The sequence below is a fragment of the Motacilla alba genome, chromosome 2 (assembly GCF_015832195.1).
Source record: "Motacilla alba alba isolate MOTALB_02 chromosome 2, Motacilla_alba_V1.0_pri, whole genome shotgun sequence".
Taxonomy (NCBI): Eukaryota; Metazoa; Chordata; class Aves; order Passeriformes; family Motacillidae; genus Motacilla; species Motacilla alba.
Window position 1 is genome coordinate 147,975,844 of NC_052017.1, and position 16,670 is coordinate 147,992,513.

The 16,670-nt window shown below is 42.9% G+C and overlaps 1 protein-coding gene across 5 annotated transcripts in view; it reads right to left on the reverse strand.

Moving 5' to 3' along the window:
* Positions 1-471: 471 nt before the first annotated feature.
* Positions 472-16,670, reverse strand: part of SLC45A4 (solute carrier family 45 member 4) — an 85,474-nt gene continuing 69,275 nt past the window's right edge. For all 5 annotated transcript variants that reach the window (XM_038164612.1, XM_038164602.1, XM_038164594.1 and 2 more), the window contains 6 exons: positions 12,582-12,770; positions 10,009-10,188; positions 8,827-9,902; positions 8,627-8,726; positions 7,424-7,635; positions 472-6,568 (listed from right to left, as the gene is read on the reverse strand). In XM_038164612.1, coding sequence (XP_038020540.1) covers positions 6,206-6,568; positions 7,424-7,635; positions 8,627-8,726; positions 8,827-9,902; positions 10,009-10,188; positions 12,582-12,770 — 2,120 coding nt within the window. In that variant the 3' untranslated portion in view covers positions 472-6,205. The remainder of the gene's footprint in view (positions 6,569-7,423; positions 7,636-8,626; positions 8,727-8,826; positions 9,903-10,008; positions 10,189-12,581; positions 12,771-16,670) is intronic.

Genomic DNA, 16,670 nt, shown 5'->3' on the forward strand with positions numbered 1-16,670 from the left:
CTGGCTCCAGCTTTCCCCTCTTGTTTGCAACGGTCCGAGAGGTTGATGAGTTTGGATGTGAACTGATTTCTTTGGGAGCCGCTTGTGGCTGTTGAATCATAGACTCAGAGGTGACTGGGGAGACCTTCAGCTCTTCAGCCCTAGTGACGGCATGAGTGGTGACGGGTTCTGTGTGACAGCCACCACAGAGCAAAGCCTGGAGCTGGGGACACACACCTGCCCCAGGTATCTCCATTTTGCTTCACCTGTGCCGTCTCCTGGATTACACCTGAACCCTGCAAGTGTCAGGTGAGTTTAGAACCATCTCTGAATTGCAACACTGCATTCTTGCCAGGCAACGTTTGGCAGTAGCATTTCTGGAAATATTCACGAAGCTCTGGGGTGCAGGTGAGTGTTACTTGCCTTGCACAGCTCAGGGACCAGGTGTCCCTCTGCTCACCTTCCTTACAAACACCACAGGGACACGAGACACCAACTCTTACTGAAATGTTTATTAAGATCGAACTTCGGAACAACAGATTGGAACACAATGTCTCGTGGAGTAGAATATTTCTAAACTGATTTCTTTCTTTTCTATGCATAAATGAAAAAAAATCAAGATTATACAAAAAGAACAGAAAGTGCAGAACACAATAAAACAGTTCTCATGCAACAATTTTTTAACCTTTAAACAGAAAATAAGCTCAACAGTGTAGAAATAAAAATCATACATACATTATGCCATCTACGCACTCAAACATTCATCTGTGACATCACTTTTCTTTATCCCTTTTTCCTCATAAAACAACATTATGTGTTTAACACATGCTTATAAACATTGCTAAACTCAGCAAGAGCTATTATAGTGCCCCAACTTAATAAGTTGATAAAAAAGTAGTTGTCATATGGCCAGTTCACAAAGGAACTAAATATTCTCTTTTTTCTTTTTTTTTTATTTTTTAATTTTTTCCCCGCTATGAGATGCCTATATGCAGCTTTCTAGTAATACGAGGCATTTAAAATTAGCTGGTCATTTGGCTACTTAAAGGGCTTAGTGTTCATGTTACATCAGGCAAAACAAATTCACATTGGAAACTGCCAATTTGTTGAGAGAAAAGTCTGGATTTTGGGGTAATTTATTACAATTTGGCTGTCGCTAAGGACTGAGTAGGTGCACAGTAAATAAGGTGACACTGAGTTTGATTAAATGTTTCCAGAGCTTCACCCCAAACTTCCAAATTTAAGAATAAATGTGCCGGAGCAGGTCAAATTGAACCATGCTCTGCATTTTCCTTAAAATTTTAGCAGGTCACAAGGGCATCAAAAGCCCTTTAATTACAGCAGATGCTCTCTTTGGATGGGGGATGTATTTGCCCCTCCTGGGCACCCCTTGTACTCCCAGGGGTGAGGGAAGCTGAGGTGGAAATTCAGGTGAAGCTGCTCGGGTTGAGGAGCCAAACCAAACTGGTTTTCCAGGAGGTGATTTGAATTTAAACAACAGGAAAACCTGGAACACCTTAATGAGCAGATCACTGGGTGCGAGGGCCATGCCAGGAAAAGGAATTGAGCCTTTTTTTTGTTTTCTAAGGCAGTTTCTGATCTGCTGAGCCTCAAATTCAAACCCCAGTTGGTGTTTGAGCTGCTGCAGCTCCTTTGGATGCAACATGACAAGGAGAAAACTTTGGGTAGCTCCACTTTTTCCAAATGACCATTTTGTGACGTGCTTTACAAACGTTCAGCTTTGTCATTTAAGGAAGGAAAACAGCTAAAGGACTCTCTGGAACCATAAAGTTTCTGCAAAGAAAAATAAAATTTGGTATTTCTTCCACACAGTCATCAATAACATTTCTGTGCAATATTTGGTGTCCATTACATTTATTTGGCCTATTCAAAGGAAATGAGGACAAAACAGCTGCAAAGAAAACCAACTTCTCTTTCACAACAGACACTTTAGATGCCGAAGCTGCTACATGTGCTTGGAATATCATGCAGGAGTTCATTTGTTCATTTGAATAGGATACATATTTATAGCTGAGCTTGTCTTGCATCGGACTTGGATGAGGGAAACCTGGAAGAACTCAGTTGAAAACATTGTGGAGTACGGTGACAGCAACACACAACCCCCAAAGGTATTTTGGCCTGAGCAGTGTGTCTGGAAATGTACAAACACAGAGGTACAGACACACACACACATCCCTAAAAACCCCCAAATCTCAGCACCTGCCTCCTGCGCTTCCCTCCTGCCCAGATGTGTCAGCTCTCCCAGGAACAAAGTGTGACTTTTTCTACCTTTACTCATAGATGTGACCTCAACCTGCACGGCCATGAGATCTGGCAGCCAGGAAAATCCTGCTTTTCGTGGTGGATGCTGGAGGAAGCCAAGCTCATCCCGGACCAAGGGCAGGGGACATGTTCTTCACGATGGAAGCGAGGTTTTAATGAGGTACCTGGCTAAAAGCACCGTGGTTGCTGCTGTCATTCCAAGTGCTGGGGGGTTCAGATGAGGTGGGAGAGGGATAAGAAAGACTCAGTCCTTGCCTATGAGGAAAACCTCAAGCAACCTCTTCCATCCTGGGGTCTGAGTGCCAGCATCGGCACTGATGTGCTGGGAATATTTCAGAGCCTAGAAAAAGGCTCCAAATGAAAGGGGAAAAGGACACTGTGTGTTTCAAGAGCACAAACCTCTGTTGGATTTACTGGCCTCCTCCTTCCTGATAATGAGCAATCCCTGTCTTTCCACAACTACTTACAGCCAACGTCAGCAAAACACCATATTTGTGTTATTAAAAGGCTATTTAGGCAATAAATCTCTATGAAAGTCATCAAACCAGCAGGAAGAGAAACTAAGAGAAACTAAGAAATTATTGCTTCTGGAGTCTGAAATTGCTGTCCACAAACAGCACTGGACTCATGGAATTACCCAACAGGGCCAAACCCACACTCCACCTTTCTAAGGGGTGAAAGTTAAAGCTCCTCTGCTCTCACATGAAACATCTCAAGATGTGCAGCTGATGGACCCCAGCCCTTGAGGGTCTGAGCACCAGCAGTGCCTCAGTCACACATCACTGCAGCAGAACATGGTAAAATTGTTTATAGTATTGAACAACACAGAATTGAACCCCTAAACCTTAGTCCTACTACACTAATGGTGCAATGGGACGACTTCAACTAGACAGGAATACAAACAAAAAATGTTAGTTGTCACCAGGAGTAATGAAAAAAGCCACCTATAACTTCTCTTTCCACAAGCTCTGCAACAAACACATAAACCTGTACTACTTTAATTATGGCCAAAAAAAAATCATTTCTGTATGAAAAGATAAAGTAAGGGACAGATGAAGAAATAAATCATTGCCCACTCTACACTGAGCAGTGTTTGGGGCTAAGAAGATGACTTTCACATCTGAGGAAAAGCCCTTGGGAGACCTCAGGGGGTGAAGCCAGTGTGGGGGTTTCCCAGGCTGGCCCAAGGACAGGAGGAGATGCTTTGGCTGGGGCTCCCCACGTTAATTCTTCTGGCAACACTACAAAAACTTCAGTGCATTTACAGTGAATAATTATTTCCTTTGCCCTTACCAGGGAGTGAAATCAGCTTCCTGCTGTGGCAGCGTGCGTATTCCTGTGTTATGAGCCCCATGAACAACTCCAAGCACAGATTTTAACATCCAGTTCTTAGAAATGAAGCCATGCCAAACACTGTCTGTGACAAAACTGGCCCTGCCCTGCCCTTGCTTGAAGCCTCTGGGTTCCAAATGAAAGGTCCTTCCTCCCTCCTTGCCCTTCTCTGGCTGAGAAAGCTCCATAAACATGGGTGAGCTCACTCCTAAAATGGTTTCATGTTCCCTCTGTGAGATCTGAAGTCAGAGGGACTTTCAGCCTCTCCACCCTCTCTGCAGCTACTTGGTCGGTGTGACGGTGCAGTGAAAGAGATCTTGGCTTAGAAAGTGCAATGTGGAGTAATGGAGATTTGATCCATGCTGGTCCATGGAACCCTTGGGAAAAAGGTAAGGCTGGCACCAGTCAGAAGATGCAGGTTTTTAAAAGAAGAACCTTTGTTGAAGAACCTTTCCAGCAGTAGAGATTAAAAAAAGGAATACTTGACAGTGGTTATTTAACCAAAAGCAGAATCTTCAAGGAGCTTCAAAACTAAAATATTAAAGCCACTTTAAAATGTGTAACTCAGCATGTAACTTACATGAATGCCAGTTCTGGGGTGAAACACAACACTTGTCTCTCACACATGAACATCACCAGAATATATTAAATGTAACTGAGATGATAAAATTCACGGCAGAATTTCTCACAACTGCTTTCTTCAGTAAGGTCTCACACTCTTCAGTAGTATTGCTCCCCTGGCTGAACACAGTTTACAGTACATGTTCTACATAAAAAAATATTCACCATAGGAAAAAAAAAAAAGACTTTCTCAAGACACTTGGAAAAAGAAATACCCAAGTCCTGTGTGATTACATGTACTTCAGTGCTCTGTGATGTCACCAGCCTAAAAACATCATCACCCTTGATAGCAGAGGCCATAGGCATTGACTGGAAGCCTTCAGAGAAACCCACGGATGCCACCTACAAATACACCCAAACATCCATTTCTCAAAAACATTGACAATTCAAGTAATTCATTAAAAACTGCTTTTCATATTGAAATATAGCTTCTTTGTCTGAATGCCTGGATTGCAGCATGATTGACACAGGCATTTGCAAGTCTTGGAGGAGGAGAAGTTTGAGGCAGCAGGAATCTCACACTGTGCTGTGTTTGCCTGTCCAGCACACGAATTGAGGCAGCCTGGAGGGCCCAAACCAAAATGAGTCAACATCACATCACAAATATGTCTTACAAATGACAATTGGAAGTTTGTGAAACACAAGTTTCGAAAGTTGCTTTAAATGGCTGCTGGATAATGATCCAAACCTATTTTAAATCAAGTTAGTGTAACTCTTTGAACCTCTTTCCAGAAAAGTATCTTTGCACTGCAGCTGTGTCCTGAATCACAGAAGGAGACATGGAGGATATGCTGACAACATTGGTACGGCAGCTCAGAAGAGCTCTGGCCTACAATTCCTCCAACACAGGGACTGGAACAGCAACATTTGAATTTTAAGGCCTAAAAACTGTTTCTGACACAGATTTTTGTACACCCAGACTATGCCATAAAGTGACGGAGGTAGGCCTTGGGTTCTTCTTGTTGTACTGACCCCGTGCCTTTACCTCGGCTGCTGCATTCCCAGCCAGGAGGTTAAAGGATCATAAAAAGTGCAATTAATCAATGACTTCCTTTCCCTACGGAAGAGAATCCGCACGCCCCCTTCCACAAAGCTGACCCCAGAGATGCCCTTTCTCCACGGCAGCTTCATCCAGAGATGATCAGGTTTAAATGCTGAGAAAACCCCCGAGTTCACCAGCACGTGAAACTCTCAGCTAAAAATTGTCACAGCGTGTTCCAACGACATTCATAAAATGCAGCACTTGTGATAAAGAAACCTGTGAGTGCTGGTCACCTCTCCCAGCTGCTGCTCCTTCCATCTACAGCTGACATCCAGCACCCAGTGTCACCCTCTCCTGACAAGCAGCAGATTTGGGAGTGGCTGTGAATAGTATGACTAAAAGAATTCACAGCAGTTTCTTAGAAACTGCAGTAATTGCTTTTTTTTTCCTTGAAAATAATTGCAAATAAAAGGAGTCTGCAGTAATTGCACTAACAAAAACATGAAGTCTAAAATTAACGTAGCTGTCAGACCAGTAATATCATGCTCGTGAAAAAAATCGATTGATGTCTAAGCATAGTGAAATCTGAAATGTTCAGACAAAAAAATGGCAAGAGACTATAGGTCGAGATAGCTTCCATTTTCTGTTAGTTTAAAAACAGCTGAAAACTTAATTTTTCTAACTGCTAATTGTATACACTGTGAGTCTCATGCAGATTAATAAAACTTATTTGAAATCTAAATGTATTCTTAATAAAAAAGTGTTCAGAAATGACATTTCTAAGTTGTAGAGAAAGCAATTAGCATCAGAGCGACCTGCTCAAACCTAGAGGAAGGACTACAGAATTTCATTTACATTTTTGCATGAAACTGCCTTTTCTTCTGCAAATTTTAGCTACAAGTAGTGAAGGTCCTAATTTGCTTTCCTGGAAAAAAAAAAAAACCACAACAAAAGTTCTTGATCCTGCACCTGCACTCCTTGGAATGTGGGTGAACAGCGTCGGTGGCCTCACACGGCTGACTCGCCCTCCGGCTCTGCCGCCGCGGCTCCTTTGCGCGTCAGCTTCAGCACCGTCGGCTTCTCCGCACCCGCGCCGCTGCTCTCGGCTGTCTCTGGAGGACCCAGTCCCTTCGGCTCTTCCTTTGGCTCTTCGTTGACTTCGGGATAAATCACCAAGAAAGTCGCTGTCAAAAAACCCAGGAAGGATCCCACCGAAGCCACCATGGGGATGACTCTGACCGTGCCGACCATGTCCACCACGCCGCCGAGCGCCGAGGCCACCAGGATCTGGGAGATGTAAACCTGACACGACAGGATGGCGCAGTCGATGCCAAACCCTCGCTTCGAGTTCCCAGGGCTGTGGTGAATGTACTGAAAAAAGACAAGAAACGCGGTAGGAGGTAAAACAATGGATGAAAGCAATACTTAAACATCAGAACTTTCCTCAAATTTCTCAGCACCATGGTCAGCTTCACATCATCTTTGTGCAGCACCATGACACAACTCCAGAGCCTCCTTATCTGCTCATCAACAGCTTCCTCAGGACCCTGCAGCACGAGGCAGGTATTGACAGGGTCACTTCTAGCCCACATCAGCTCCAAGATTAGGCTTTGTAAAAACAACTTTACATGGAACATCTGGTGTTACATGAAACATTAATTCTGTGATTATAACAAGGAATCCCCCTCCCAATCGCAATTCAGGAACTTGTAATAAAAGTTCCTCCTGTATTTTGTAATCCCAACGGAACAGTGGAATGACACTGTTGGGAAGTAAAACAGTCCTTGTTGCCAGCAGAATTGTTTTGCTTTATGCATCCCCAAAATTACAGCTGCGTTTCCAGACTCACTTCAAAATCTAAGACAGTGAAAAACCTGAGTAACCGCACCATACCACATCAAGACAGGAGTAACAGCTAGATATATAGCAAATATTCACTCCAATAATAATTTAATTTCTCTTCATTTGCCATATGCAACCAGATTGTTTTATACCTCAACACAGGAAAAAGCAATTGTGATCCCCTAGGAGTCAACTCAGTGCCAAGACTATCTGATTTCAGCACCAGCTTCTGTTATTAAATATCCATTCAAGCTTTGGCAACATCCCAACCAAGCAGGTATCTTCAATAATGGGATTTAACAAATCTGTTTTGCCACTGTGATCTTAAAAGAAACATGGATGTTCTGCCTTGATTCACATAGATACTCCAAATATTCCACATACCTGTTTTATCTCATGGTATTGTCCCAAAAGAGCGTAGGGGCAGTAGGAGATGCTCATGGAGACTATTCCCATCGTGCTGATCATTATCATGGTGACGTACACGTTGGGGAACATGGCCATCACTGCAGTGCCAAGGGAAAAACCCAGCGTGCCCAGGATGTAGATCACTTTTATGCTAAGGTCGTAGTTGTCCAAGTATTTCTGCAACAAGGCTGCAGAGATAAAGAATAAAACAGGAATCATAGAATGGTTTGAGTTGGAAGAGGCCTTAAAGACCATCCAGTTGCAACCACCCCTGCCATGGGCAGGGACACCTTCTAATATCCCAGGCTGCCCCCAGCCTCATCCAACCTGGCCCTGAACACTTTCAGGGATGGGGCAACCACAGCTTCTCTGGGCAACCTGTGCCTCAGCACCCTCACAGGGAAGAATTTTTTCCCAGTATCCAATCTAAACCTACTTTTTTTTGGTTTGAAGCCATTTCCCCTTAAATATCAGTTTACTCACGAAAATTTTAGGGGATTGATGTGGCCATGGCAGCCCTACACCCTGTTTAGGAGGTGGATGCTCATATTTGGGCTGTCTGACCAGCACAGCCCCGCCCTCACTGGGAACAGGATGTGTTCCTGCTTCAGAAAGAGCCTGTCCCCACAGTACTGAGCTGAGCAGACAAGCCTGCTGTGTGCTGCAAAAGGCAGATTTTAACTTTGGCAAAAACTCTCGATTTCAGAGTCTATTGCAAGCGCAAATTATCTGCAGAATGACTTTCAGAAATACATATTTATAATTTTGATTTAAAAACAGTCTTTGCAAGAACTCTCTTGCATATGCTTAAATCTTTTACCAAGCATGATTTTAGTTTCCTGAAGGCTTGTTAAATGCCACTCAATATCCTTTGATTTCATTTTGTGCTTTATGCCATTTAACCATCTGTTCACATTTCCACCTCTACATTTGGAGGAACTTTTTAATATTGATTCTTAAAGAAGCCCTTCCCCTTATGACCGCAAGAAATGCTTTTCCAAAATATCCTTTACCTTAAACAAGGAGGTGGATACCAACTGAAGCAACACTATTTCAGGAGGGCAAGGAGTTGGATGATCTTTGTGGGTCCCTTTCAACTCAGAATATTCCACGATTCACTTTTACCTTAGAAATACATGCATGAGGTGCATTCCACTGTGTGACTGCACAGTCTCTTACCTGAACAAACAGCAGCAGTAGCAGCATAAATCACCAGCCCCCAGCATCCCATCTGAACCCCAGCATTGTAGGCGTGCAGCTCGGTCGAGTTTGAAGGGGCCTGCAACAGACAAAAACAACCAACACCACTTTGCTGTACTGAGCACATCTCAGAAACGAGGGACTGTGAGCAGGTCTGCCCATGGGAACGGATCTCCTACCTTTGGATCGCCCTGGAAGATGACCTGTCCCATGAAATCCGTATAGAACACAGCTTCAGCGATGATGGAAAACCAAGTCAGGAGGTGGCAGACGCACAGCCTCAGCAGCTCCTTGGGCATCTTTAGCATCGACAGCCACAAGAGCCTGACGGTGGTTTCGGTCTCGCCCTCTTCGCTCTCCGTGTCCCCGCTGGAGTTGGTGGTGCCGCTCTGGTTGCGGTGCCGGCAGCGCTGCCGCTGCCGTTTCTGCATGTCGTAGATGTCGTTCATGCTGCGCGAGGACTTGATGAGGACGATGGCGTTGGCGCGGCGGAAGCGGTACCGGTGGGAGCCGATCTTGCCGTAGTACGAGAAGGTGTAGGACGGCTGCCGGTAGAACATGTGCCTGCGCCGCCGCATGGAGTTGGAAGTGCTGGATTGCTTCATGCCTATTCTGGCATGGCCGTTGAGGAACTCCTTTGGTAGGGAGCCATTGATGTTCGGGACTTTATCTTCATTTAAACGATTATCAAGCAACATTTCCTCCTCCTTCTCATTCTCCCTGAGGAAAGCAGACAGGTGGTTGAGCTTGGACTTCATGATCTCCTGGCTCGTGTTGTGGGGAGTGTTTGGATATGAAGCATCCTGAAAAATGGAGGGTTCGATGTCATGCAGGAAAAGCAGTTCCGATTCAATTTCCAATGTGGCATCAGGCATGTGCAGAACTGAGTCACTCTTGCTTCTCACAATGTTCACTTCAAGGAACTCCAAATTGAGGTCATGCTCTGACTGAACCTCATCGTGGAACATGGAAGCTCCGTACGGCTCTTCCTCACTAATTACATTCAGCCGATTCAGAGGGGGGAGACTGCCACTGAATTTGGCACTGGAAAGTGTGTCTCCTTCGTCATCAATCCTGTCCTGCTGAGGGTTATATTGCTCTTCTTCAATGCTGAAAAGGTGGAGAGCAACGGAGACAGAGAAAATAATGGCTGCAAAGAAAAAAAGGACTTGCTCTTGAGATTTAAAAATGCTACCCAAGAAGGTCTGTGTCCAGTCCAACCCTCCTAACATATAACCAATTGCTCCTCCAAGACCTGTGGAACAGAAAAAAGTGAGAAGTGAGTTCAGGAATAATCAATTCAGCCACGACCTGGTCTTCAGGAAGACTGAACAGCTGCCAAAAAACAGCTAACTCCATACCAGCTGAAAATGCATGGATGTTCAGGGCCATGTCTTGTTCTTCACTGTCCACCACGTCCAACAAGTAGGCCCGAATTGGCCCTTCGGTTGCATCGGCGCAGAAGTCCAACACCACAACCCCAAGCACCGTGAGAACTATTCCAATGGGCTGCTTGTCCGGGACGTCACCAATAGCCAGACCTGAGAAGAAATGGGAGAGGTATCTGAGCATCTCACCTAAAAAGGGCAAACTCCTAAGAACAAGCTTAACATCTTAAGAGAGAGGTGGCCAACATGTTCACTGCCAACATTCCCTTATGGAGCAAAATGGCAATTTCAGCTCTTTGGCACAGCATCATGGAAGGCCTGGGACACAGATGGTTTTTGTGTTCTTAAGACTGACATTTACCAAAATGTTATTTTATAAAGCATCTCTTAAACCTCTGGGAGCACTGCATATTATTTGTATTCCTCCCATGTATTTTCCTTCAGATGCTGAAGGCTATTTTTATAAAAGACAGCCATGGTGGGAGAGGGGAGCATCCAAAATGACATATTTCATCTGTCAGACACATCCACAGGTAACTGCACTGCTGGCAGCACTCCTCACAGAATGCTAAATGTGCAGTAGTCGTAGTACACCATGATAAAGTGAAATTTAACCCCTTCATTGCTCTCTTTGCTTTTCTTAAACATTCCTATTTTCTAGATCGCTTTTTGTAAGCGAAACTTTTAAGGATGAAGCAACATGGATGTATTTTGCATTGCAAAAAGCATCAGTCAGCTTCTGTTGACAGCATAAGATGAAATGCTTTTTGTCTACAGAGTAGAAAGGCAGCATTAGTGCAGAGCTGGATAATTTGTCATGAGATGAACCAGTGACAAAAGCACGAATTACTCGAATCACAGAGATTTAGAAGTTACACATATGAGGCTGATAAAACCATAAGTGTAACTGATTAAAATGTCTGTGGAAGGAGATGAACTGGCTAAGCCACCAAAAATCATCTAAATCTCAAGCGCTGATTCCTGCATATTGAATCCTCATTTATACCAAGCCCTTTGAAGGCTAAAGAAATTTCTAAGTGTTCCACATTCAGCTGAACCCTACAGCAGAAAACACCAACACTGCTGCAGAGCTGCTGGAAACCTGAACAGGGCAGGAGAGAACAGGAGTTGGGTAAGGTGTTCTCCTGGGACATGGCTTTATCACGACTGGGATTAGCCAACCTCTGTGCTCTTGGTTCCTCTGCTACTGCCAGAGGTCACGTTATGAAAGAGGGTCTGATACAGTTTTTGCAGCATCTCCTGTTGTCCCAAATTGCAATTAGGATTGCAAGTAACTGGAGACTGAGGATAGGCAAGCCAAGCAGAAAAATTGACAATATTTTGTGCTGATTTATTAAAAGGCTTCAAAATGAGCTTATAAACTGAGCCTGAGGTTTGCTTGCCAGTATCAATGGCTCCTGATCTAAACTACTGTATGGAACTGAGAGCTCTTATCACTTAAAATCTTTTAAGGGGGTTGCAGACTAACATCCTGCAAACATCTGGAGGAAGAGGAATAAGTCTTGGAGACACAACAACTAAATACAATTGATGACAAGTAAATACAATTGATATCAAACTGTACAGTCACCCCAGGACCATGCCATATGACACCAATTCAAATAAATAGCATTCATTGTTTGGATAAATTTAAAAAGCATAAACTAAATGTTATCTATTTGAATGGTTCGTCCAACTGCAGTTTGCAGAGAATTGAAGCCAATCATATGGCATTCCAGTCTGGCTTTAACACGCCAAGCCAAGGTAACATTCCACTCATTTCCCTAAATTAGTAGACCTGCTTCACAATAGAGCTGTACCTAACTCCAAAAAAGAGAGCCAAGAGGATGTTATTAGGTGCTAAGTCCTTTTGTTTGCATCAATCTAATCATTTTGTAAACATTTTCCTAAACGTACTTGCTGTCACCTCTCCTACAATAAATTTACAAAGAGATTGTAGATTAAATTCGTAGTAAACTATGTTCAAGGGAAACTATTTTTACCAGCTTTGATGGGGGCTCAGGAAAAATTATTTTCCCACATAGTTTTTGATAAACAAATATTAACTGTGTTCTGGACTTTTTCAATACCGGGTCTAAGAAAAGCACAAGAAAAAGTGAAAAGATAATTTTTGAAATAATGCTGGAAACAGGATGTGTTGCCAGATATGCATTAAAGGGAAAATGGATCACAACAGGAAACATTTCCCTGTGAACAGGTTGCTACAATTTTCCCATGTCAAGGATCGACCAAATTCGTCTCAGCGACTGCAAACATTATGCTGGCAACCATTGTATTAATAACATTGTTATTAATACCAGTTACAGCCAGGATTGCACAATGCTCAGCACAATGCTGTAACTGAGTTCAAATAATAACAGGCAAGATGGACAGAGCTCAAGTGCAGGGTTGTGGAGATTTCTAATGATTTTAGCATTAAATATGAGGTAAACCAACTGCAGAACATTATCTTTACTTCCTGCAATAAAATCTAAAAGCAGGTACATTCGCAGGGGATGCATGTAGGGGATCTCCTCGTTATTTACCTATCACAGAGCCATTAAGGAAAAGTGCAACTCCAAAGAGGACACCAATGCAGAGAGCAAGGATAAAAGGCCGCCGGCGGCCCCAGCTCAGCGTGCAGCGGTCACTGGCCGAACCTATGAGCGGAGTGAAGATCAAGCCCAGGATAGGGCTGAGGAACCAAGTGAGGCTGTAGTATTGTTCAGGAAGACCTAAAACGAAGGCAAAAACAATGGAAAGGTTATGTGGTACACCCCAAACATTTCATTCCATATATGAAGTTTTGTTACAGCATTGAAAAGGCTAAATTGAGGGTAATTTATCTACAGTGAATTCTCTCCCAACATAAAAACTCATTTAAGATTTTTAGCAATGGTTAAAAAACAGCTAAGGAAAGCACAGATGGTTTACCTTTCAAACACCTGGGCAATAAGAAGGTAACAATTGGAGTATTTCTGCTACTGAGTCCTCTATTGATTCATGGACCATAAAACCAAAGATTTTGGGGTGCTTGGAAGCTGCCTGGCTGTCATATACACAGATCCCCTGCTCAACAAAGCTTTTAAGATTCAAAATTGAACATTATAGCAGTGCTCTTTTCATCTAAGAGCACCCCCACAAAAGCATTATTAAAGATTTAATGGACTGAGAGTGAAGAACAGAATTCGAATGCCTTATGAAATGTCCCATTTCTAAGCATAAAAATGTTTACTTACAAAAATGAACAACAGACAATAAAAACAACAATTAGCAATTATTCATCAGCTTAGATAAATCTAAGGTTTGCTCATCCCCATTTTGCTTTCCTTTAGAACAGAGATGACTATTCATGGGATCAGACAGGAAAAAGTTAAAATTTACTACATAGCACTTAGTAGAAAACAACCACTTGGTAGAAATAATAATTTCTGGAGACGAAAGAGCTCCCAAGCCCTGCTCTCCACATGCCCAGCACGGAGCAGTGGCCTGCAGATGGCAGACTGGCCACAGCAGCAGCCACACTGGCTCCTCTGGGACCTGCCTCCTGCTCGTTTATCAGCACAGGGCAGGTAACACTCCGGCACGACTCTTAGAATAACGTTAAAAACAAAACAATCTATTTCTTGCAGCACAACTGATGCCAAGACAGAAAAACTCAGTGTCTTTATCCCAGGAAGGAAAACCATTTATTATCCAAATCCATATTTGGTGAGTGTGAGCAGCATTTGACCTTTGCTGGCGAGATCAACCTGTACCTTGTGCTCCCTGTTCAGCACATTGAGGCATCCATTACCAAGCAGGATTATACCAATCCCTGCCCAAAATAGCCTCTGGTGCAAATTTGGAAGTCTAATCTGCTACTGTTTAAAAGTAGCACCAAATCTTGACTAGCAATGCTGACTTCTTCCTCGAGACAGATCAGATTTTCCCAGGAGTGCTGTAAACTCTGTGGTGATGCAGAGATTATATTATGGAAAACAAGCTATTTTTTGGCATAAATAATCAATTTCATCATCAAGATTCAAAATCCAGGTCTGAGGCCAAGGTCTGTGTGATTTGACTCAACTTTGGCTAATGAACAAGCTAACAGTGACAGCTGCCCTGATGAGTCCAGAGTTATTGGAAGGGACCTGCCCCTGCTGAAACTTCCCAACCTGTGTTTGCCATGAACCTTGTGCCACAGCGAAATGGCATCATGCTTCAGCCACCTTTCCTTGTTACAGGCAGCTGCAGGCCTGCACTGAGGCCAACACTGCACATCAGCACTTACCATGGAACTGTTGATTCCTTTTGCACAGGATTTAGACTTTAGGAAAGGGTTGTGTTTGTACAGGTGGCACCGTGTTCACGTCAGGATTCAAATCACTATCCCCTGCTTAGCTTTTCCTGCTGTTTGGTGATGTCTTCACTGATATGGAAGTATTAGCTGAGACACAACTCTGTGTGTGTTTGCATTTAAGAACCTAAAGCTCTTGCTCAAGAAGCCACAGTGCCTCCAGACCACAGCATTTATTTGCACCATCCAGCTTCTCTTCACGAACACTATCCTCATCAAAGATCCAAGTCAGGAAGCCAGCAATTCAAGCAGAAGTGCAAGGAAAACTTCCATCCCCCTGTGGTTTTAACGCTCCCTTTAACTTCACCAGGTTCAACAGCTTCCCAAGCACACAAGCAGGTTCATGTTTAACTGACACCTCACCTGCTCCAAGATCTTGACACTTATCAGTGCCTAAGCTGGCTTAATGATGGGGAAGAGGAAACATTTTGTTCAAGGCAAGTAAAACTAAAGGCTGGGCATGATTCATTTAGGCTGAATGATTTTTCTGCAGGATACAGAAGAAATGACAACATGTAAATACTCATCCCGTTTAGCCTGCACAAAGCCATCCTGGGAGCAGTGGTTCAGCACCCAAGGTTGCTACTGTGTGAGGCCAAGTCCCTGCAGAGTCTGCTTCAAACACAGTGAGAGGCTGCAGCTTAACCAATGTCATGGATCTTTACTGCAGTGATCACCAACATCTGGAATAACTTGATGGCGTTTCACTGCACGAGGGCTGTGTGTTGAAAGCAGACATTTCTCTTCTGAATTATGTTGTGACTTGTGAGTTATGAGCTGGGACGTCTCAGTTGAGCTCATCCATCAGTAAACACTTGCGAGACGCTGGGACGGTTTTGCAGTAAATCAGACAGAGACTTTAAATAAACACAGGGGTGAAGGCTGGCAAGAGCTCTGTCATCAGCCTAACAAACCTCATCACATCTTATGTGAATAAACAATCAAATAGACATATTTAAGTAAAATGGACACAAATATTCTCTTTTAATAACCTAACATCCATTGAGACAAACAGTTTGTTTTAATGGAGACTGTGAGCAAAAACATGGAAACACTGGTAGATCAGGGACAAGCAATAGAAGTGCAAATCAGCCACACCAGGGGTTGGCACAGCTCACTGTCCCTCTGTCCTTGAGGCCACCACTTTGTCTCCAGTCTGCAATGACACTTCTCTGTGGTGTGTTAACCAAAAAAAAAACGTTCTGGAAACACACAAACCATTTGAAATGATGACCTGAAATCACTTCTGCAGAGAACTAAAAACTGTTTACAAATATTTCTCCTTCAATTGTAAAACCTGCACATTTTTGAACTGGACGGATAGGTATTTTTTATGCTTTATAGCCACAGCTAACTGTCATAAAAATGTCCTAAAATTATTAAAAAAACATTCAGGACTTGACTTCAAGTACTTTCAAAATGAACTCTGCATGTAATAACTCAAAATCAGATTAAGGTCTGGTTTGATTTTACAGGTCAGTAAAAGGAAGGAAAAAGGGTTTTTTACCTAACCTTTGATGCATGACTAAAATTAACGAGTTTTATCTTTCCATGTGTGAGTCAGGAGAGAGACTGAAATGCTTTCTTGGGACGAATTTATTTTTACTTACTGCAAAGGGTGATATTCCTAACATCTAAGCATTATAAATAAAAGCCTAAATCTAAATATTTACAGTGAAAACGGCTTACTTTGCAGAAGACATGAATCTCAATGATTTCAGAACAGAGCCATGGATGTAGCTTTTATGGAAGGGTAAAAAGGACACTTGAAACCCCAAGAACATTACGTTTCAAGATTCTTTTTTAGAAAAACCACTTTGATTTTTTTATTGAACTACTCATTAGCAGCCAAAATATATATCTTTAGAAAAAGAGGCCACGAGAAAAATCTATACAAGAATTAGTAGCCCCATGCCAAGAAAAATGTAAGAAATTCTAAAAAGCTTTGAGTGCTCCCCCAAGTAAACAGGAAAGGGATAACTTTCAAGTGAAACATGAGCCATTCCCATAGATTGGGTAATGGCACAAATCACTGACATGAGCACAACCTGCTTTCTCTCTTGCTAGAGAAGCCATGCCATGGGACTGTTTCCATAAGCTAAATGGCAGGGCCCTGATAAATTGCATTCCAAGAGTAAGCCAGCAGTTTATAAAGTCATTATGTGTGTTTTACATACAGTTATGCAGAATTCCAACTGTTACCATTTATTAAGTGATGTGTATGGCTTTACTGTAAGTATGTAAACTCTGAGTTTGTCACATCAGAATGTAGTTGGTTACTCAAGTGGAAAACAAC